The 19,844-nt window shown below is 44.3% G+C and overlaps 1 protein-coding gene across 1 annotated transcript in view; it reads right to left on the bottom strand.

Annotated features, from left to right (window-relative positions):
- The window catches only part of COLEC12 (collectin subfamily member 12), a 567,105-nt gene extending 547,624 nt beyond the window's left edge, over positions 1-19,481 (bottom strand). The window contains exon 1 of the mRNA XM_086965616.1: positions 19,027-19,481. Coding sequence (XP_086821742.1) covers positions 19,027-19,033 — 7 coding nt within the window. The 5' untranslated portion in view covers positions 19,034-19,481. The remainder of the gene's footprint in view (positions 1-19,026) is intronic.
- Between the last annotated feature and the right edge of the window lie 363 nt (positions 19,482-19,844).

Raw genomic sequence — 19,844 nt, 5'->3', positions numbered from 1 at the left:
GCTCAGTGCAAATAGAGACTCCGGGGCCCTCTGGGAAGAGCGGAGCTGGTTTTCACCTCTCAGATCGCACATTTGGAGAGGTCTGTGCAGTGCTTAATTTGTAAAAGAATAAGTGCCGGGTTCAAATATGTGCCAGAAGCCATTGACCAGGCGAGGCCGCTGCAGGTAAGAACGGGGGACCAGGAAATTAATTATTTATTTAATTTTCCCTCATGGCCATCTCTCGGAATCCCCCTCACCTGGCCCCACCGATCTTACCTGCAGCGGTCAGCCTCAGGTCTTTTCATCCACACGTTTTGCCTTCTTTCTCAGTTGCACTCTCTCTTGTTCCTTGACAAAGTCTAATGAGGAAAAATACGTGCTGATTCCCTAAATTGTGTGCCGGTAGGCCCCAGCTGCAACCACTGGCTCAAATTAAGCAGTGGGCCTGTTTGTTTCTGGGAGCTGGGACCTTTGATGGCCTCCTCTCCACTCTGACCAAGTTGTTAATCTGAGGAGAAAGGGACACAAAAGAGGTACACCCTCACTACTCCTTGCAATTTATGTTCAAAAATATCGGCCAGGTGAGAAGAATTTGTACTATTTCCCCCCAAAAGTCTTAGATAGCAAAGTGCATTACATATATTAAAACACCAGTAAGTTTTGCTTTTAGTCACCATGAAGTTATAAAAAATAGTTGTTTTGGCACATAAGGATGTGGAATTAAAGTATACACTTTAATATGCAAGGAACAAAGGTGTTTTGTCCCGAACCTTCCACGCAACACTTTTTGTATTTCAATAGAGGGCTTGCTACCGCATCTTTGCCACTTTGTAGAGCCAGAAATAACGTAGTTTACTGGTTGGTTTAGCGAGGTCTTCATCTAAATTGTGATATTAGAAATGCTAGCCTGTTGGTCTGATTCTTTTCCTGTTTCACTGATGCTGTGCTTAAGAGTATTTGCGCTGCAAAGGTATCCTTAATGAAATGAAACAAAACCAATGTTATTCATTTTAGCACACCTCAAAGGGACGGAAGGGGGAATGGGCCTTCACCAGAGTGGTGGTAGGTCACGTCGCGAGAAGGATAAAGCCTGCACCGCTAAACTGAGGTGGCATGGTGAGCAAAAGAATGATGGGTTTAACCCAGATCTCCTGACTGGGGGTGAATGCTTTGATTTGTTCTGCATTCCGTCAATCAATTCTGTGCCTTTTGCTTTCTCTCCCTAAGTGCGCCGGGTATGCCCAAATGTGGGTCCCGGGTTCGCTGTGCCACTGGATTCAAGCTATCCTGGCTGCTGAGGAGTGAAACCCCGAAACCGGTCCTAGGATGCTTGTTTACGGTCCAGGGAGGACCTGGCTTGGCAGCTAGGGTTGGACTGTTCCCATGAGGCACAGGGTCAAGACTGATTTGCATATGGCCGAGTCTAAACAGGAGTGGCATGATGAGCAAAAGAATGATGGATTTAACCCAGATCTCTTGACTGGGGGTGAATGCTTGGATTTGTTCTGCATTCCGTCCATCAATTGTGTGTCTTTTGGTTTAAATGGGCGCCAGGTGTTTGAATTTGTTGTTTCCAAATTGCTTGCAGGTAATGCAGATGGTCCTGAAGATAATTTGGACCTGGACAGGGCCAACTTTAGCACTGGCGGCATTGTTATTGCCCCCCAATGATCTTCTCCATGGGCGCCCTCGCTACCACATTCCAAGAGTCCCCCTTCTCTCTCCATAGCTGCTCTCGCACATGAATTTAATTTATTTTATGGCGCTACTCATACTAATATCTGGTGTCAGAACACTTTGACACACACACATCATACAGAAACTATAAATCATACAAGTGTGTAAATCAATGTATAGGAAACACTACATAAGACAATGAGAACATACAAAGTGAAGAAGACATGTGTTACCGTAACGGCAAGATAGTATATTTTAAGAGTACTTGGTTTGGAGAAGCACAAACTCAGGATTTAAAATATAACACAGTGGTTGGGGTTGACGTTACTAATAAGAATTTATTTCTAGTTCTCAGTTAGTTTTTCCCCCCGGAGTTTTATATAGTGCAAACTAGAGCCAAAGGTATGACAGCGCTTTACATGAGCACCAGTTGCATTACAGGCAGACATATTGATTTTGTTAGGCACAGGGAGATTAAGTGATTTACCCAGAATCACAGGATGTTGAGCGTCCTTGCCGAGACTCGAAACTGCTTACACAGCTTCGAGGTAGACCGCCCAAGTTGTTAGGCCACATTCATATGGGTGCTACAGTGCTGAGGGTTTCAGTTGGGAATATTGTGTTATTAGTGGAACACTGTGTTTTACATGGATTTTCAAAGATGAGTTGTATATGTACCAGTGAATGTTGACATCTCATGTGGGCTGGATTGAGTTTAGCACAATGATGGAGTTTTTATTGGAGAATATCATAGGGTGGTCTTGGAAGGAGCCCAATCCCAACTTCTCTCTTTTCAGTTGCTCTTAATGTGAGGGTGTAGTCTGAAGAATGGAGAAGGGGGTGGCAAAGTGATTCTTTCAGGCCAGGGTAATATGGTTTTGCGTTGGATTGTAAGAGAAACTGATATGATGGATTAAAGGATGCTGAATTTGAAACAGGTTGATTTAGTGACCTGCTGCTTGATTTTCAGAGTGTTAAGGGATGCCAGGAATGATTCTTTCATAGTCTTTTTTTAATGTGTTTATTAGATTTTTTGCATACAGTGAAACAGCTGCTACAGACCTAGCAACAGAGAATTGCTGCAACATGCAGCGTGTGCGAAAGCCACATGTTGACCAATAGAACCAGCGGCACAAATGTGCCCACGTTGAAAATGCCAATAATAAACAGTTATACCAATCAAAAAGTCATAACAAAGCAAATTAGCTCATGAGACTGCACAGAAGAAGTGAGAAGTCAAAACATATGTGAGGACAGAGGAAAACAGCCCAGGAGAGCGACCACCAAGTACGAAGAGCAAATAGCATGTATGAACAGGCACATTTGGGCGGGAGGGGGGTCTCAGTTCAGGGAGGGACAACAGGCCATAGAGACGAAATAGTTTTGGGGGGTGTCAGTTGTGCGCTCTAAGGGGACGTATGAGGCACTGATTGGACATTTGAGGACTCCACTAGTCCTCACATGTTGTATGGGGAGCACTCGCCTTGTCACGCACCGGTATGCACGGATACCTTCATAGTCCTGCTGCTGAAATTGATAGGCAGATGAACTTTCCGAGGAGCATGTGGTTGGTTTGCTGGATGAAAGTAGACGAAAATGACGTCGGAGATCTTCTTACGTCAGTGGAACCATAAATTAGATGGAAGGAGACTGTCAAAGATACCAAGAGGAAAGTGACAGCTTACGAATTTGAACAACTTAACTGTTGCCATGCCACTACTTATAGAGAACCATAAATACTTGTGGATCACTCCTGTTTATTTAGTGTAGTCTATGTGTTAGATGCTGTGGCCTGGGGGGGAGGAGGACATCAAGGATATGTGTTGATGTGAGCCAAGTTTCTAGGCTGCGTTGTATAATTATCTGTATCTGGGCTGTGTTGTATGATTTTGTTGACTATACCTGGAGCACATGTGTCTGCACAGCGTATATTGATGAGCAGGAATTGGACTGCTTGTTCTGAAGGTGCTAGAAGTGTGCTGATGTGTGGTATGTGGATGAGCTTGGTGGTGACAGATATACAGGAAGAGTATTTGTGTTTGGACTGGGTTTAAGTCTGGGTATGTATTGTGGTACACTGTGGGTTGTGGTACACTGTGGGATAAATCTCGATTACAGAACATAGTCTATATGAAAGGCCACTTAGTTGTTGAATGATGCATAAAACAAATACTCAGTAGCACAGTATAATGTAACCCCCAGAGAATCATTCTTTTTCCAATTGCATGGGTGAATAACTCCCCCGGACCACTTTTTTTTCCAAGCTGGTATTTCTACTGTTAATTATCCCGTTAAAAGTTCATGATGTCAAGTACCAGATTGCAAATACTAGTCCTGCACTAGATAAATTACTACAAAAAGGAATCAGAAACCTTGTGAGCTCTTTAAACAGTGGGCTTGAAAATTTACCTTGACAAGTCAAAGCTAAATTTCGTAATGTCGTAAATTGCAGTCGCGATCATGTTAAACATGATTGTATCAGACAAAGACAGAAATCACTGAAAAAGAGGAACAATCACACTCGAGTTCCCCTCTGTGAGGAAATTTCAAGATCGGATGCTTAACACATAATAAGGTTGGTCTGAGCGGGAGTCCTGCTCCGTAGCCATACCCATATATGGAATAAGCTCACTTTCAACTAACTGTGCAGCCATTATACAACTACAGAATCGCAATGTCGACACGAACAACACGAGAGCGGGCTAAAACAAGAAACGGTATGAGAAAAACCTTGACAAGCGGATATTGGCTCAAGTCCGCTGCACATTCTGTTTCCCAAAAATCTGTTCGAGGCTGCGTTTTACCACTGGGGAGTTTTAGATTGTGTGTGGTCCACTCCATTTCTTAACGAAGTGCATTAAGAACTGGCTCAGCTGTGCATGCCTTTACCTTTTAATAGACCTTGCTCTCTATGGGATACACTTAATTTTTTTCTCACCTTGGTCAAACGGTTAAGGAAAGTGTCGCGCATGCGCACAGAGAATACTTTTAGAACGAACTGCGTCACTTTCCCTGCCATGTTTTTCCTAAGCGCGCCAGGCTTGTCTTCACTGTCTTTAGCTCCCTAGGGTGACTGCCTCAGAGAGTGTTTACGTGCTGAAGTAGTTGTCCGTTGTCTGCCAGGCAACAATGGCCAGATCAACCATCCAGATTTTTTTGAATGAGTAAACCACAGTTAGTAATGAGCACAAGATGACCCTTTTTGAGTCTAATCCCTTGCTTTGAAAATGTGAACAGTTATTAGAAATATAAACAAAGTTTGTTGGCGGGGATTATTTAATTGGAAAAGCGATCCTGGCGTGGTGTCGGAGCGCCTGCAACTTCTGGTATTGCAAGCTTATAGGCAAAGCTTCAACTGTTGCAGCAATGGAAACTAGTGATGTGGTCTTTACAAAATCTCCAATGATGTCACCGCTGAGCTCTCCAGAGGCTGTCAAACTGAGAAACACGGCCTTGTTTACCGTGTTGAACACACACTGGCTTCACTTCTGCTCATAACGAAAAGTGTCTGGGGCGAAGACTTTTATAAAGTCAAGTCACCAGGATCCACTTCAGTTACATTCTGATTTTTGCAAAATGAGGTTTCAATGGCTTCTATGTGAGATGAAGGGGAGGGCCATGCGCACCCCACTATATGGCCTTAAATGGAACAGTAGGTGTGCAGGCACTCACTATTTAAAGAACCTGCCTGCTCCTTAGAAGTGCCAGTATTCCACCATTAAATGTATGGAATCAGTGCTAATAAGTGAGAGTACTCTACCTTTCAAATTAAAGAAGTGCAGGTACTCCGTACCGGACAGTCCCTGCCCATTTAAAGCCCTGGCTCACTCTACGCCCAGATTGTGTGTGTTATCATTTCTTTCTAGTGGAATCAGTTAAGGAGATGGCCTTGTGCATGGTCAGTAACTGCCAGAACAGCACCTGAAAGTCATAATATAACTTTAAAAGGTGCAGTAAAGTTAGATGAGCAATTCCTTAGTATTAAGTGCCCCAGTGCACTGTACAAGTTTATTTTTTTTTTTTATTTAAGAAGTTTTGTATAGCGCTAGCCAGACCGCAAGATATCGGAGCGCTTCACATAATTACAAGGTGGTGCAAAAAGAAAGCAAACAGAGCATATCAAAGTAGAAGACAGTGCACAGAGACCATCAAGGTGCGAGACATAGTAAGAGGGAGAGTGAGTCCCCGTTCGGGCGGGGAGCAGAGTCTCTTGTGACATTCCAGGGTGATCCTATCTGATAGTTGAAGAGCGATCCAGGAAAAGGATTTTGAGCTGCCTTTTGAATTTAGGGAAAGAGGGAATAGTTCTGATGTTGGCGGGGATAGAGTTCCAAATTTTGGGTGCATTCCCGGAAAAGGACCGATCCTTGGTTTTTTGTTTTTGAGTTTTTAGTGGGATCAGGAGTAGGGTGTTAGAGCTTCTTAGGTTCCTGTTCAAGTAACACATAGTTAACGTTTTGACTAACTGTTATGCACAAATTCTGTATACAGTTTTAAATACTGCAAACCGCATCTATAATACAACTGCCTCTGCTGTTATTGTGCTTAATTCAAGTAAAGCTGCCAACAAAAACGTACAGTTCTGAACTGGGATGCCCCAGATTGGGTTAAAGGGCAATATGTATATTTTCCTAAACATCTTTAAGTTCAGAGAATTGAGCAAAAAGCATGAGGTCTACTCTCCTTTGAAGTCTGCCAGGGGCCAGAATTGTTGTTCCGCCAGCATTAACAAAAGTATGCTGGCCTGAGACAAGATAGCTGAAGTCTCTGTGGTACTTCCTCTGCATCCACATTAAGGCTCATAACCTGACCAGCAGGGTGCCTCTGCCCCCTCCCTGGCACTCTGCTGCCAGGCCCTTTGAAGTAGTCAACCGAAAGGATGGTGAGTGTGCCATTCCTTCCTAGCTTCTCAATATCCATTTTTACGTAACATCAAGTAAAACACAATATTTTGCGTAGAGTAATCGTGAGATGTCCTTTTGCACACACTACTGCTGAAGTAGTCAGACATTGCTGGTAGGTAAGAGTTGCGTCGATTAGAGTTCTTGAAAATTGCAAGAACTAATGTTACAAATGCCTGTACTTTATTTGAAACGGTAGACCACATCAATGAACTAGCTTGTGATCAGGGACTGCCTTACAATACCAACTGGCCAAGGTTCTGTTAAGGGCTAAAAATCTAAGAGAGGATAGGCCTCTCTTCATAACATGGAAACTCGAGGATCTCCTGAATAGGCTAATGGGCCCTGATAGACTGCATGCTGAGGCTTTCTCAAAGGCCGGGGAGAGAGGATCCCCACCAGCTGCCTGTGTATTTTCCCTCAAAAGTGCTTGGAAGCTAGTCTTTTGATTGAAAAGCAGGGATGGCTCCTCCATTGGAGCAGAGGAGCGACGCCCCACTTAAGTGCCCCAAAGCCCCAGAGATTAAAAATATAATGGTAATTCATTACCATTTTATTTTTCACAGTCCCGTCCTGAACCGAGAGTCTGGAGGGGGCGGGCCTGCTGAGTGACAGTAGGGAGGAGGGGTGGTCAAAGGGCTGCCTTTGCACTGTTTATAGTGCACATATCTCTTTGGCCGGCCATCTTTTAACGGCCAGCCAGGCATGCACACTTTAAACCTCTCAACCCAGCTCTCTTACGACAGCTAGGTTGAGGGCAAGTGCATGTCTCCAGTCCACTGGGGAGCTCCAAGAGTGGCCCTTCCCTCCAATCAGGGCACTGCTCACATGCTGGTTAACAGCATGTGAGCAGGCCAGGATTGGTCAAGGGAGTTAGCTAGGGCCTGCACTGAGGTCCCAGCAGAAGAGATGGCAGTGAGGAAGATGTCGTCTGTCACAATCCTGTAAATGTTTTCTGATTTTTGTTTTTTTTATGTATTATTTTCACACGTGCACCCACCCATTTGCTCACCTCCTGCCCCTCAGTAGATACCAGCCGCCACTGTTAAAAAGGGCAGATTCTCTTATAGAATGACTACCTCCGCTGAGAATGGCTCACTGAAATGGATTCAACCTTTCCAAAGCTTGGGGAATGAAAAGTCATGTGAGAAAAGAGAGTGTAGGAACCCTGCACAAGATACAATCTAAAGCATATAGAAAACCGGCAGATAGAGAAGACATCGCTGCAAGACCTGACTAAAGTATACAAAAAGTGATGGTTGGAATGCTTGAATTAATCTCAGTCACTGGTAATTACTCAGGCAGCTTCCCAATCCATTGTTATTTTGTACACCATGCCACCTCAATTTGGACCCAGCCACATGAAAATCAGTCTTGACCCTACTCCAGTTGGAACAGAACAGCCCAAAATGCCATACCAGGCCCGGCTTTCCCTGACCCGAAACACTAGCAACCCAGAACCGGTCTTGCTCTTATTAGAGCTCATGAGCTAGGTATAAATTGGTTCCAATGGCAGAGTGTGCGTGGGACCCATGTCTGAGCACGCCCATCCCACTTAGGGTAACACACTACAGTGTACAAAAAGTGATGTCTTAAATACTTGAAATAATCTCAGTCACCGGTAATTACTCAGGCCACATCCCAATCTATCATTATTTTGCATACCATGCCATCTCAGTTCGGACCCAGCCAGATGCAAATCAGTCTTGACGCAGCTCCAATGGGAGCAGTCCGGCCCAAACTTCCAGACCAGGTCCTTTCTGAACCAGAACACAAGTAACCCTGCAAATCTGTCTTGCCTGGAAACCATGTGTGCAATGTACAGACAGCAGCCGTGGCCCTCGCAGGTAAGAGCAGGGGTGCGGTGTAGCTGGGTGGGGGTCGGCGGGGTGGTGGGGATGTAATTTCGACAGGTGATGACAAGGGAAAATTAAATAAATTATACATTTTCCGTTGTCTGTCGAAATGACCCCACCCCGCCCCACCGACTCAACGCTCTTACCTGCACATGCTGCAGCTGATAGACAGGCTTGGAACCAACAAACCAACAGGGAAAGTACAAATGCGAGATAAGTCTCTCCTCTGGGAACGACATCCATCCTCCAAAAATACACTTTTTGAAAAAAGCTGAGGGTAATCTTAAAGGCAGTCTTAACAAAAAGTGCATCAACGATGTTTGCAAATCATTTATCATGGGCACACATTTACATGACAGCAATTGGTATTTCCAAAGTTATGGTCAGTAGTCGCACAAAGATCCCAGACACACAAACAAAGTAAGCATCGAAGGGCCCTATCTTCACCATGGATTTAGTTTACATGGAAGGCATGTGAGTACCTCATTTTAGAACAGCAGCTGCGCCCAGAAATTATAAAATGCTTCCACCAGCCAGGTACAGAAGTGATCCAGTAAGCCTACTCCTTTGAGAAGACTGGGTGGAGAGGGAGGAAGTCAGTGCCTTTCATCTCAGGTTACACTGAAGGGCACTGATTTGCAGGATGAGGGGTCCCTCTGGATCAGAAAGTATTGTCTAAATAATAAATAACAACACCGACCAGTAAAGCTGCCATTTCTACATGCTGTAAAATTACAGATGTTAGCATATCAACACAATATAACTTGTGTCTTTTCTTCCAGGTATAACTTACTTTGAGTGTATTATATACCTTCAAGTATCAAACATCCCCATTATTGAGCTTGTGATGGTGCAGAGCTTTGGGATCAGAGTCTGGGGATCACTTTGTAGGTTATCAGAACATCATGAAATGTGTCCCGAAATGCTCTATTTGGGTTGTATGACAACCACGCTTTCCTTTCCCACGCGTTCTTAACAACGTAGGCGGAACAACAAATGCGTCTGACTCACGCATTCCATTTACCACACACCTTGTTACAACGATTGCCTGAGGGGGGTGCTGGACTTTGGAATGGTATAATTAACTATTTTAACTCTAGTCCTTACAACAGTAGGAAAAGGTTGGACTTTAAAGTCCATGAACGCTTTGCCTAATGCATGTCGCTGTAACGACTTGCATTGTAAATGGAATCCATGGTTCAGAGGCATTGGTTGTTCCCCTCACGTTGCAAAGGCAACGTGTTGTTTGGCGGTCGTGGTATTTGTTGTTTCCCTCTAGTTGAAAAGATCAGGTTGAAGCTCTTTATTCCCATAGGAGATAGAACAACTTGATGCTGGAATGGAAATGAGAAATAGCTCACTGAAAAGGCACACAACCTCCCGTCCACATGTAGGAACAGGCTCCTTGTGGGAAAGTCACAGTCAGATTGGCAATGGAAGAGATGCTTGCTGTCTAATTGATGTCAGCTGACATTCCACAAAACCATAAAAGGAGCTGGCCAAGGACAGAGGTCGAACAAACCCTTCTTGAGATATCTTTGACTCTTCTTTAAGGCAAGTTGGTTGAAAATAAAGGGCCCCTGGACACAGGAATGGACAAGCTGAAATGCAACATAGCCGAGAGACGATGAAGACTTAGTTGGCCATTCCAAGTGAGGCACACATTTAATGTGATAGTTGCACATCTGCAATTCGCCATGCCATACTGCAAGATGCGATATTTATAGGGTACACAATGAGATATGACAAGAAGAACAAATTTCCCTTACCTACCACATAGTAAAAGTATAACAATAAATCAAAAAAATGAATGAATCAGATATTGGTGACAAAAATTAAAAACCATGATTTACAATATTTCAAAAAATATACTATTTATTCCATGATTATAAATATACATTTGCATCAGTTTGCATTCCTTTGTGAATTCATCAAAAGTGATTTGCATTTTTTATAAAGACAAAGCATTTTTCATATATAAAAAGTAGAAACACAATAAAGCATGATAAAGTACAGATGAGTAAGACATATGTGCCAAATTTAATGGCTACAGATAAATACATAATTCATTAGAACCCTGGAAAAGAAAAAGAAAAAGATATAATACTAACATTTGCACACATTCATAACATTCACCACATATTCACTCAAGCTACACACACTCCCACAACATTTGAAACAAGGAAGTAAATTCATGAAGCCAGGTCTCCAAGATCAATGTGAGACCCCGCACATTGATCTTGGAGACCTGGCTTCATGAATTTACTTCCTTGTTTCAAATGTTGTGGGAGTGTGTGTAGCTTGAGTGAATATGTGGTGAATGTTATGAATGTGTGCAAATGTTAGTATTATATATCTTTCTTTTTCTTTTCCAGGGTTCTAATGAATTATGTATTTATCTGTAGCCATTGAATTTGGCACATATGTCTGACTCATCTGTACTTTATCATGCTTTATTGTGTTTCTACTTTTTATGTATGAAAAATGCTTTGTCTTTATAAAAAATGCAAATCACTTTTGATGAATTCACAAAGGAATGCAAACTGATGCAAATTTATATTTATAATCATGGAATAAATTGTATATTGTTTGAAATATTGTAAATCATGGTTTAATTTTTGTCACCAATATCTGATTCATTCATTTTTTTCTATTTATTGTTATACTTTTACTATGTGGTAGGGAAGGGAAATTTGTTCTTCTTGTCATATTTCATTGTGTACCCTATAAATATCGCGATACTTTCACCGTTTTTTTTAGTTTAAAATCCCGGCTGCCAACTACGCTTCTTGTTTCAAATTAAACCACCCGGTTGGAGCTCACGTTGATCCACATTCTGCGTGACACTGCAGTAAGTAGAAATGTGTGATGGTTGGGGACTTTTTACGTTCGTTTAGCCTACTGAGTATATGGCATTTCATGTTTACCCATCACCCCCCTGTCCCTTTTCCTTTTGCTTTAAAACGTTAACAAACGTCATCTGCTCTGCCTGGCATAGGTACACTAAGGTTCATGGGGTTGTTCTCACGGTCATACTTAGCAGTTAACTTTCTTTATCGGTACATACGCGAGTGTTTAAATCTCCCTTGTAAAGCGATTAACGTGATTTGATCTATCCGTATATGCGCCTTGTCAAAGCGCATGTGTTTGGGCTGCATTTTTAAGTCACCGTCCTCGGGGACATATACACCGATCGTTTTTGGTAATAATCAGTTACCCTCATACCTGAGTGCCTCGTTTTCCTTTCGGAGCTCATAAAGACTGAGACTTTGGTCACTTTCTCATTGTAGGTTATCCGAGGATATAAGAAATGCACCTATCGGGGCACTGACAATGAACTGATGAGGCCATTACTTAGATGGACTACGAGACGGTAAAGGATTATCAGACCTTATGAATGGGTAGGTTTGTCCGTATCAGTGAGGCATGATATGAACGAGTTAGAAGTTAGAGGAAACGGTCAGGGCCGGCTCTAGGCCATTGGTGGCCCTGGGCAGGGAGCGTAGGTAGGGGGCCCGGAAGAGGGGGGCCGGGCAGGGCGGAGCGCGCAGGCCAGTAAAGAGGGGAGGGGGTCAGGGAGTTTAGAAGTGGAACAGAGCCGGAGGCCGCCAAATCCCTGCCAGGGGCCACCACGCAAATATGTATCCATCCTCAGAGGATTAATATATTAAGGATATATATTGGCGTGGCGGCCCCTGGGGTTTGGTGGCCCTGTGCAGGTGCACAGCTTGCACATGCCTAGAGCCGGCCCTGAAATGGTCAAACCATATCACGGTTTTTAGTATTGATATTTGTGATTTCAGTGAACAACACAATACTTGCTGCATGACTGGATCCGCGTCATTCTTCTTGTTTTATCACAACATCGGACCTCGATAGATGTCCCCTCTAACTGGATAGTGGTAAGGTAAACGTTGCTGTGGGAAGTATGTCCTTATCGCCTTTACAACTGATCTATACGCTTAATTAGAACGGGGTCCAATTTTTGTCTCTTAGGTATGACAGTGAAAAACATGTCCTCTTGATTTACCAATCACACGTGGTTCATATTTGTGACATCGTTCTTCTGGGATTAAGTGGAGAGTAAGTAAATGAATGCATACCATACCATAAAAACTTCTAAAAATGTGCTATGTTAACACAGTGGTTACTCTTTTTGATCTTTCTGGACACATATGTTGTATGGTTAGGTTTCCCTAATACTTTAGTAACCCTTTCTCTGATAATTAGGCTCTGACTAAAAATGCTCCTTCAATGCCCTTACTACTGTAGACAATCATGGTTCAGGTACACTCACTGAGGACTTAGGTTGTGGTTGGTCATATGTTGAGTTATGGCGTCATTTTTAATTATGTTAATGATTTTTGTGTAAATGGGTTGGTTACTTCTTCTTTAGAAAGTTCAGTTGGTGACAACATATTTCTTTACCATATATTTCAGGTCCCCTGTATATGCGGGCTTGACTGCCTGGAAGAGGTCCTGGGGAAGGTGGCCGTGTGCCGCCGAAACGCGCGTCGACCAAGTGCGGGGTCTCACATTGTTTTGAGACCCATTCGTTGGCGGGGGGGCTCCCTGCCAATTAAGAATCAGTTTCCTTTTTCAGAGGGTGTGGATGTGATTATTGTGAGGGTATGAATGTGAAAGTTTGTGATTGGTGGTGTGATATCAGGGGTATATGAATTTGTATAAATAGTTTTCTTTGTGTACATAGTCTTTTCTTTTTTATTGTATGAACCATGAAATGATTTATAAAATGTCAAATTTGTGATTAAATGTCTCTTATGAACGTAAATATGTAAAAATATAAATACTTGAAAGTAATGCTGAATAGAAAATAAAGAAAACAATATATTTTTTGAAGAAAATAAAAAATGTTTGTTGTGAATTTGTCACCTTTGACACACTTAGAATGGGATGTATACCTGTGTTGAAAAATTGTGGCCACTGAGGGAACACTTCTCTTATTGTTGTGTCCTATTTCTTCCCCTCTGTTCCCTGGCCGTACTTTAAATTTTGAGGGAGTCCCATCATTACTACCATTGAGTCTCATGCAAGCCCAGGTGTTTTGGATTGGAATCTAGTATAGGAGTGGCAACGTGAGTGGCAACAAATCTGGGACCAGTGCTCTTTAATGCTTGTTATTGGTGGTTTGCCGAGGGGCTGGAAGGAAAGGTATGTGTTTTTTAGGTTTTGCTTTTGAATGCTGCTGGCTGCATTCATAAACCAGCCCTGTTTTGGACCAAGAGACCGGGGTGCACTATGTGGAATTGCTGGCCTTGCCATTGGTTGGTTGAGAGAGGAATGCACGCATCATGATTCAGGGTTGGAGTTTAGCACTTACATCACACATTTCATATTCTCATTGATATCCTGATAGAAGGAAATCTAGCCTTGATAACAGTTAGTTGAGTCAAAAGCACTAAAGAAGTCTGCACATGGAGGAAATCTGTCAATCAAGAGACCCTCAAATACCATTGGTGTCATCTGTGTCCTAGTAGAGGGTGATGCAAGGAACACTGCCTCCCAGTAGCTTCACCTTGATGTCAAACATATGAGCAACAAGGTCATCCTCCAGGGCACACCACATGCCAAGGGGATCTGACCCTTCTTGGATTAACCCATGAGAAGAAAATACTTTGGGTAGACAGGAAGAAATAAAATCACTCCGGGAGGCTGCCATCGAGTAATCTTGTGAAAAAGATGGATAGCAACAACCTATGAGTGACTGTTGAAGTTGACTAACAGGCCAAGCAGCACAGGAAATCAAAGCACTGCTTACCATGCAGCACATGCATGACACAGTTCACCGTCTTAATCACAGACGACTCTGTCCAGTGACCCCAATGTAAGTCTGAGTGATGGGAACAAAGAAAGTGATGGAAAGATGGTGGAGAAGTGTGGCTCACTGGTTAGAAGCGGCAGACTCTGAAGCAGCGATCAGGCCCGGGACCAGGGTTCAATTCCTGACGCGGCAGGGTCTTGGGCTCAATGTCCGCGGACTCAATAATTCTCACCTTGGTGCCTATTCTAATCATGGGTCCCACGCTGCAACTCTGGGCAATAGCTTGCTTAATCTCCACAACGACCCCAAAAACACTGGGATGCCTGGCTTCACCATTGGGGTGCCCAGGAGGGGCATCTCACAGGGAGAGCCAGGAAGGGTTACTCAGCGTTATACAGCACCGGGACGCCCCGTTGCTGGGGCAGCTGTGCACTTTACAAGTATACTACATTTACATTTACATTTACAAAGTGATATGTTGTTGTAGGTGAAGTGCTGCGCACCTCTCTAGCTATTTCTCATGGAAGGGAAGAGCCTCAATGGGAAAAAATGCAATGGTCAGAGGGTTGGGGGTGAACTTTTTCAAAAGGGGTAAAATCTGCCTAGATTGGTGGGTAGAGTGAAAGGAACCCCAGGAGATGAAACCAGTAACGAGGAGAAGCCAAAGTTATGCCATGAGCATAGCCGCTGGCACAGACACTGGGGTTGGATCATCGCTGTCAGAGATTATCCTCATAGCGAACGGTATCAAAAAGCAGGATTGGGGTGGGAAAGCCTGAGTAAGCCAAGACACGATATGGGAGGTACGATTATTTAGAGGGCAGAAATATAAATGAACCAGCCAGGAATTAGGGTCTCTATCTGTTGTCGAAATCAAAGCCTATGAATTTAATTTCAAGTTTTAGGAAGAACGGAGGAAGAGAGAGAGGCTCAGAGCTGACCTCAGTAAGAGATAAAAGGAATGTCAAGGGAAATCTGCAGCTGGATACGGACTTCATGGAAGTAATATATATTCTCCGGCTAGCACCATCCCAACAGAGAAACCCTACATTGCCCGCAGAGGGCGCACTATGAGCAGTTAGTAACAGCTCTCTCACTGTGGGGCAATTTCACAACCGGTGCATATAGATGAGTAACGTGCAGCAGACATTTGTTTACAGGAATGCGTTCTCTGCTCTATGCTCCATCCTTCTGGAATAACTTCCCCTAACAGCTTTGAGTGACTCCCGATATTTTTTTTTTATAAATGTAAAGTCTTTCACTTCAGACTGTAATTGTATTTGTGTACTTCGACTTCTTTATTCAGGATGCTCTAATTTAGGGCTAGGAATCCATACGATCTTCATGCACCCCGTACACACCCGAGTCAAACTAAATCAACCCACTTGCTGTACTATAAGGCAGCAACATACCTCCTTAGGAACAAGCATCAATCAGGTCCGGATTGGCCATTTGAGGATTCTGGGAATTCACTGGTAGGCTGCTAGCTAATGCTCTGGGTTTAGCACTAGAAGGGCCACCAGATCAGCACCAGGAAACCCACGGTGACAGAGCGCTCTATAAGCTCACCTTAACATAACATAACATAACCATGACCCTCTCTTGTAAGCACTTGCCCGTATATTTGTAAAACTGTGTTGTAATAGACACCATTTACATTAAATTTAAAACGTCTTTGGGAAGAGTATACCCACCAAACCCACTTGAGAGGGTCAGTCTTGCTCACTACACTTCCTTGTACGGTCCAATGCGGGTTGATTTGAAACATTTTGCTGAGACTGGTTTTGTCTACGAACCCAGCCCCGGCATCAATATGGTATGTATTTTATGCTCATGTGTGAAATCCTGCCTTTTGGTAGTGGGCTACTGGGTGATGATTTTTTTCCACCCAGTTCTTTGAGACAGGCTTCAGAGCGCAGCCTAATAGGCGTATAATGTTTCCTCGTCCTATGCTTTCTGTTTGGCAAGTTTGTACCAAAGACCCAAAAGAAAGAGCACCAAAGGGATAAAAAACAAAAGTTTGCAATTGGTTTATTTTTATTTAAAGAAGAAGACACGTGTTGGAGACTCTAAGTGAACACTTGAGGAGAACTGCAGATAAGGCACGAAAGGAGCAAGCGCTTTCCCAGGTAAATGTTAGAATGCAGGCAGTGAACCCACAGTGCTATTGAAGAAGCCGTACTTGGCAGCACACCCGTGCACAAGGTCCAGGCTACCTACGAGTTCCCACAGTGGGCAGGAGAGTACAAGCAGTGGGCCACCACTGTTTCAGTCTCCAGGCTCCTGTCCAGGTTTCCAACCACAATGTACATGTTCACAGGCACAGAACCACTTCTGGACCAGGGCCTTGTGGCATATGCAGCCAAACTTCGGCACACAGTTTCAGAGAAGACATATTGTCGAATTTGATGATCTGCTACCACTGCCTAATGGCATCACGGACAGTAAGCTTATATGTGGATTTGTATTGTCCTACCACATATGATTGGAAATGCACAATGCGTGAGTGGGTCAACAATGAGGCACTATTTCAGGGACAATTTAAAAAGGGACAAACACATGGTTGTCTGTAGCTCGCTGACCTAGGGGCACCCGTCAACTTCGTATAAACTTAAATTGCAGTACAGGTGGGCAATTTATTCTGGTTATGGTTACTTTTGCAGAAAGTTGTCTGGAGTGTCAGATTTGGGCAGTTCACCTAGCCATGAGTGTTTTTGTTTGCCTTCTGGTATCTTGAAGTATTGCTTTTTCACTCTTTACATGCAGGACTACAATTTCCAAGAAGTACAAAATCACAGCGCTGGCTAGAGCTGTTAATGTTCCAAACAGGGCATCTCAAGGTCTGCCTTGACCGAATGCCTTGCTCAGTTCATTGTTGTTAGTCTGCTCTGTCAGGCACAATGTTGTTTTTTCACTGGTCAGCCAGTGCATTGCTGTTTCTCCATTGTCAGGAGGTTCAAAATTGAGGGAGTGCAATCTATGAAGTCTGTCAATGTTGGACAAAAATTGCGCTGACATAACCTATGCAATCCGGAACTGACACAGCGTTTACAACGTAGACAGACTACGCAGTGCCATTACAACACAGGCACTACAACGAACACATCGCTACCACGCGTTCCATTACAATGCAAGTCATTACAACGACTTTCTTTAGGGAACCCATTGTTGCATTTTAAATCCAGCACCTTTGCTGCTGTTGCACTACCTGGAGTGGGAATAGTAAAATATACTATTCCAAACTCCAGCACTTCCCTAAGGCAAGTCGTTTTAACGACTTGCGTTGTTAATGGAACGCGTGGTAATGACGCGTTCGTTGTATTGCCCGTGTTGTAAAAGCATGCATGAATAAGTCATACATCCAATCTGGAAAAGTTGAAGTAAAATGGCAGGCACACTGAGGCAATCTAAGTCACCCGGAGATGTAAGCATCAAACTCCTCCCACTCTGATGTTATAGATGCCACCCAGAAATGTTGGTGCCAAATTGCACTGGTATGTGTGGGAGCTACGTAATCCAGCACGAGGCCTTCACCAAAGAATGTTAACACTTTAGATACTGACACAATCTACGTAATTGATAAATATTGGTGTAAAATTGCACCCATCCTAAGGCTGTCCATGTAACCCAGAAAAGTTGGTGCAAAATTGTGCTGGCATGTTTATGATGTGCGTATACCAGCACGAGGCTTTCACCAAAGAGCGTTAACAATTTACACAGCCACTTGGAGTTCTGAACTATAGGTGGCCAGCACCCTCTTCACAGCCCTTGTCCACATCACCCCCGTGGACTGCTTTCTTCCCCCATCTGTGCTACCAGAGGCCGGGTTTCCTAAACTGAAAGCAGCATGTTTCAAACGGAACTTTACGGTTTTTCCCTTCTTTTCAGCTGCAGCAGATGTAAAGAACAAATATTTTCCAGCCAGTGGATCTCGAGGAGAGAAGGATGCCAAACAAATTTCACAAGCCAGTTAAGCCTCCACTGGCACCTAATGGTTGCCAGATGTTGAGGAGCAGAGCTGAGGACATCAGAAAACCTTGGCGGAAGAGGCTGTTTTCAAAAACAGCAAAGGAAAGGGGGAGAGAGAGAAAAGAAAACCAAACAAAGACAGCTTATAGGTGGTCGAGGGGAAATGTGTGCCGCAGGAGGTCAAAATGCGAAATGATGGCTTTTATTCTGTCTTTGCTGCCTAAAGCTGAATGCGTGCATATAGTAAAGTTACAGTGATTCAGAGACGTACAGAGTGGTCCTGCACAAGGGACGTAACACACGAGTCACAGGATTTAAAGTAAAAGACTTAAAATGCACATCTTCGGGAAATCACAAGAGACCCTAACAAAAATAAACGCCAACGAGCTCCACAATCAGCACAACTTAAACAGTTACACACTTAGGGCAATAAAAAAATAAACGAAGCCAGTCTCACAATCAGCATATTTTAAACATTTACATACATAAGAAAGAGCAAAAATAAACACAGGCCAGCCCCACATCTTAAATATGACACCCTGGATAAACCGCAGGCAGGCTCCTGAACACCTGACAGTTAAGCGCTATGGAGATAGCACACCAACAACATTCACGGCGTAAGAACATGGATATTTGTTAAACAAAAGCAGGGTACTCTCTCTCATCAGGCACATGTGTCTCTCTCCGTCTGATGTGTTCGACTGTTCGGGCAGTCAAGTTGTTTCCAGGATGAAGTTGGGCGCAGAACCCTCACAGCTCGCGATGTGAAGTTTTGCACTCAGGCGCAGGTGGGATGGCACGCGTACAGCTCGCTGCAGGCAGCGCGCGCGGTGACCATAAAGCATTCTGGGACACGTACCTTTCATGTTGGCGTTCAGGACAGCGTCACGCTGTGGCTCCGGGGTGCGGTGTGAGAAGTGTCGGCAGGAGCGAGGTTCAGGTGACCAGGCTGCACTCTACTGTACCTCCATGGTATGAAAAGTGCGCAGTGGGCGGGTGCCAGACCCGGACAGACGTGCGTCGACCCCTCCTCACAGGGTCTCTCCTCGCCTCAGAGTTTCTGTCCTGTCCCCTCTCCTCAGAGTTTCGTGTGGTAGTCGGGTACCCAACCTGCGGGATGTCAGAGCCAATCACTCACTGCCAGGCATGGTCTGCCGTCCTGGGCTCTGCTCCCCTCTCCCTCCCCTGCTATCTCTCCCCGAGAAGCCTGCAAAAAAGCCCGTGGAAAGTTTGAGGAGGAAAACGTGTTCTGCTCTCTCCTGGCCGCACAGCCCTGAAGAAACCCACAAAAATGTCACGAGAGAAAAGAATCCCTGACTCTGCAAGCACGTGTTTTGTACATTGGCCTGCTCCTCACCACTCCCCCTCTCGCCCCCTCCCCAGAACTTGTCAGTCGGCCCCCGGTGAGAGGGGTGGGAGTGTGAGGGGCGGAGGTGAGGCGCGCGGCCCAGGAGTTTGCTTCCAGCGGCTTGGAGGGGTGCAGGGGATGGGGAGCGTGTGACATGCCGAGGAGAGAGGGTCTGCTTGAGGGGTGTGTCAGGTTACTGGGGGGTTGAATGTAGGCGTCAGGGGGTGCAGCGGGACAGAAGGGCTGGGATTCATTAGACTTCAAAAAGAAGCACTGGGGCTCAGGTTTAAGATGCATTTTTAACAGGCAGCTTGCAAACAAAACAAACG

This window comes from Lissotriton vulgaris, chromosome 4_1 (assembly GCF_964263255.1).
Source record: "Lissotriton vulgaris chromosome 4_1, aLisVul1.2, whole genome shotgun sequence".
Taxonomy (NCBI): Eukaryota; Metazoa; Chordata; class Amphibia; order Caudata; family Salamandridae; genus Lissotriton; species Lissotriton vulgaris.
Note: the sequence above shows the minus strand (reverse complement) of the source record. Positions and strands in the feature narration are given on the sequence as shown.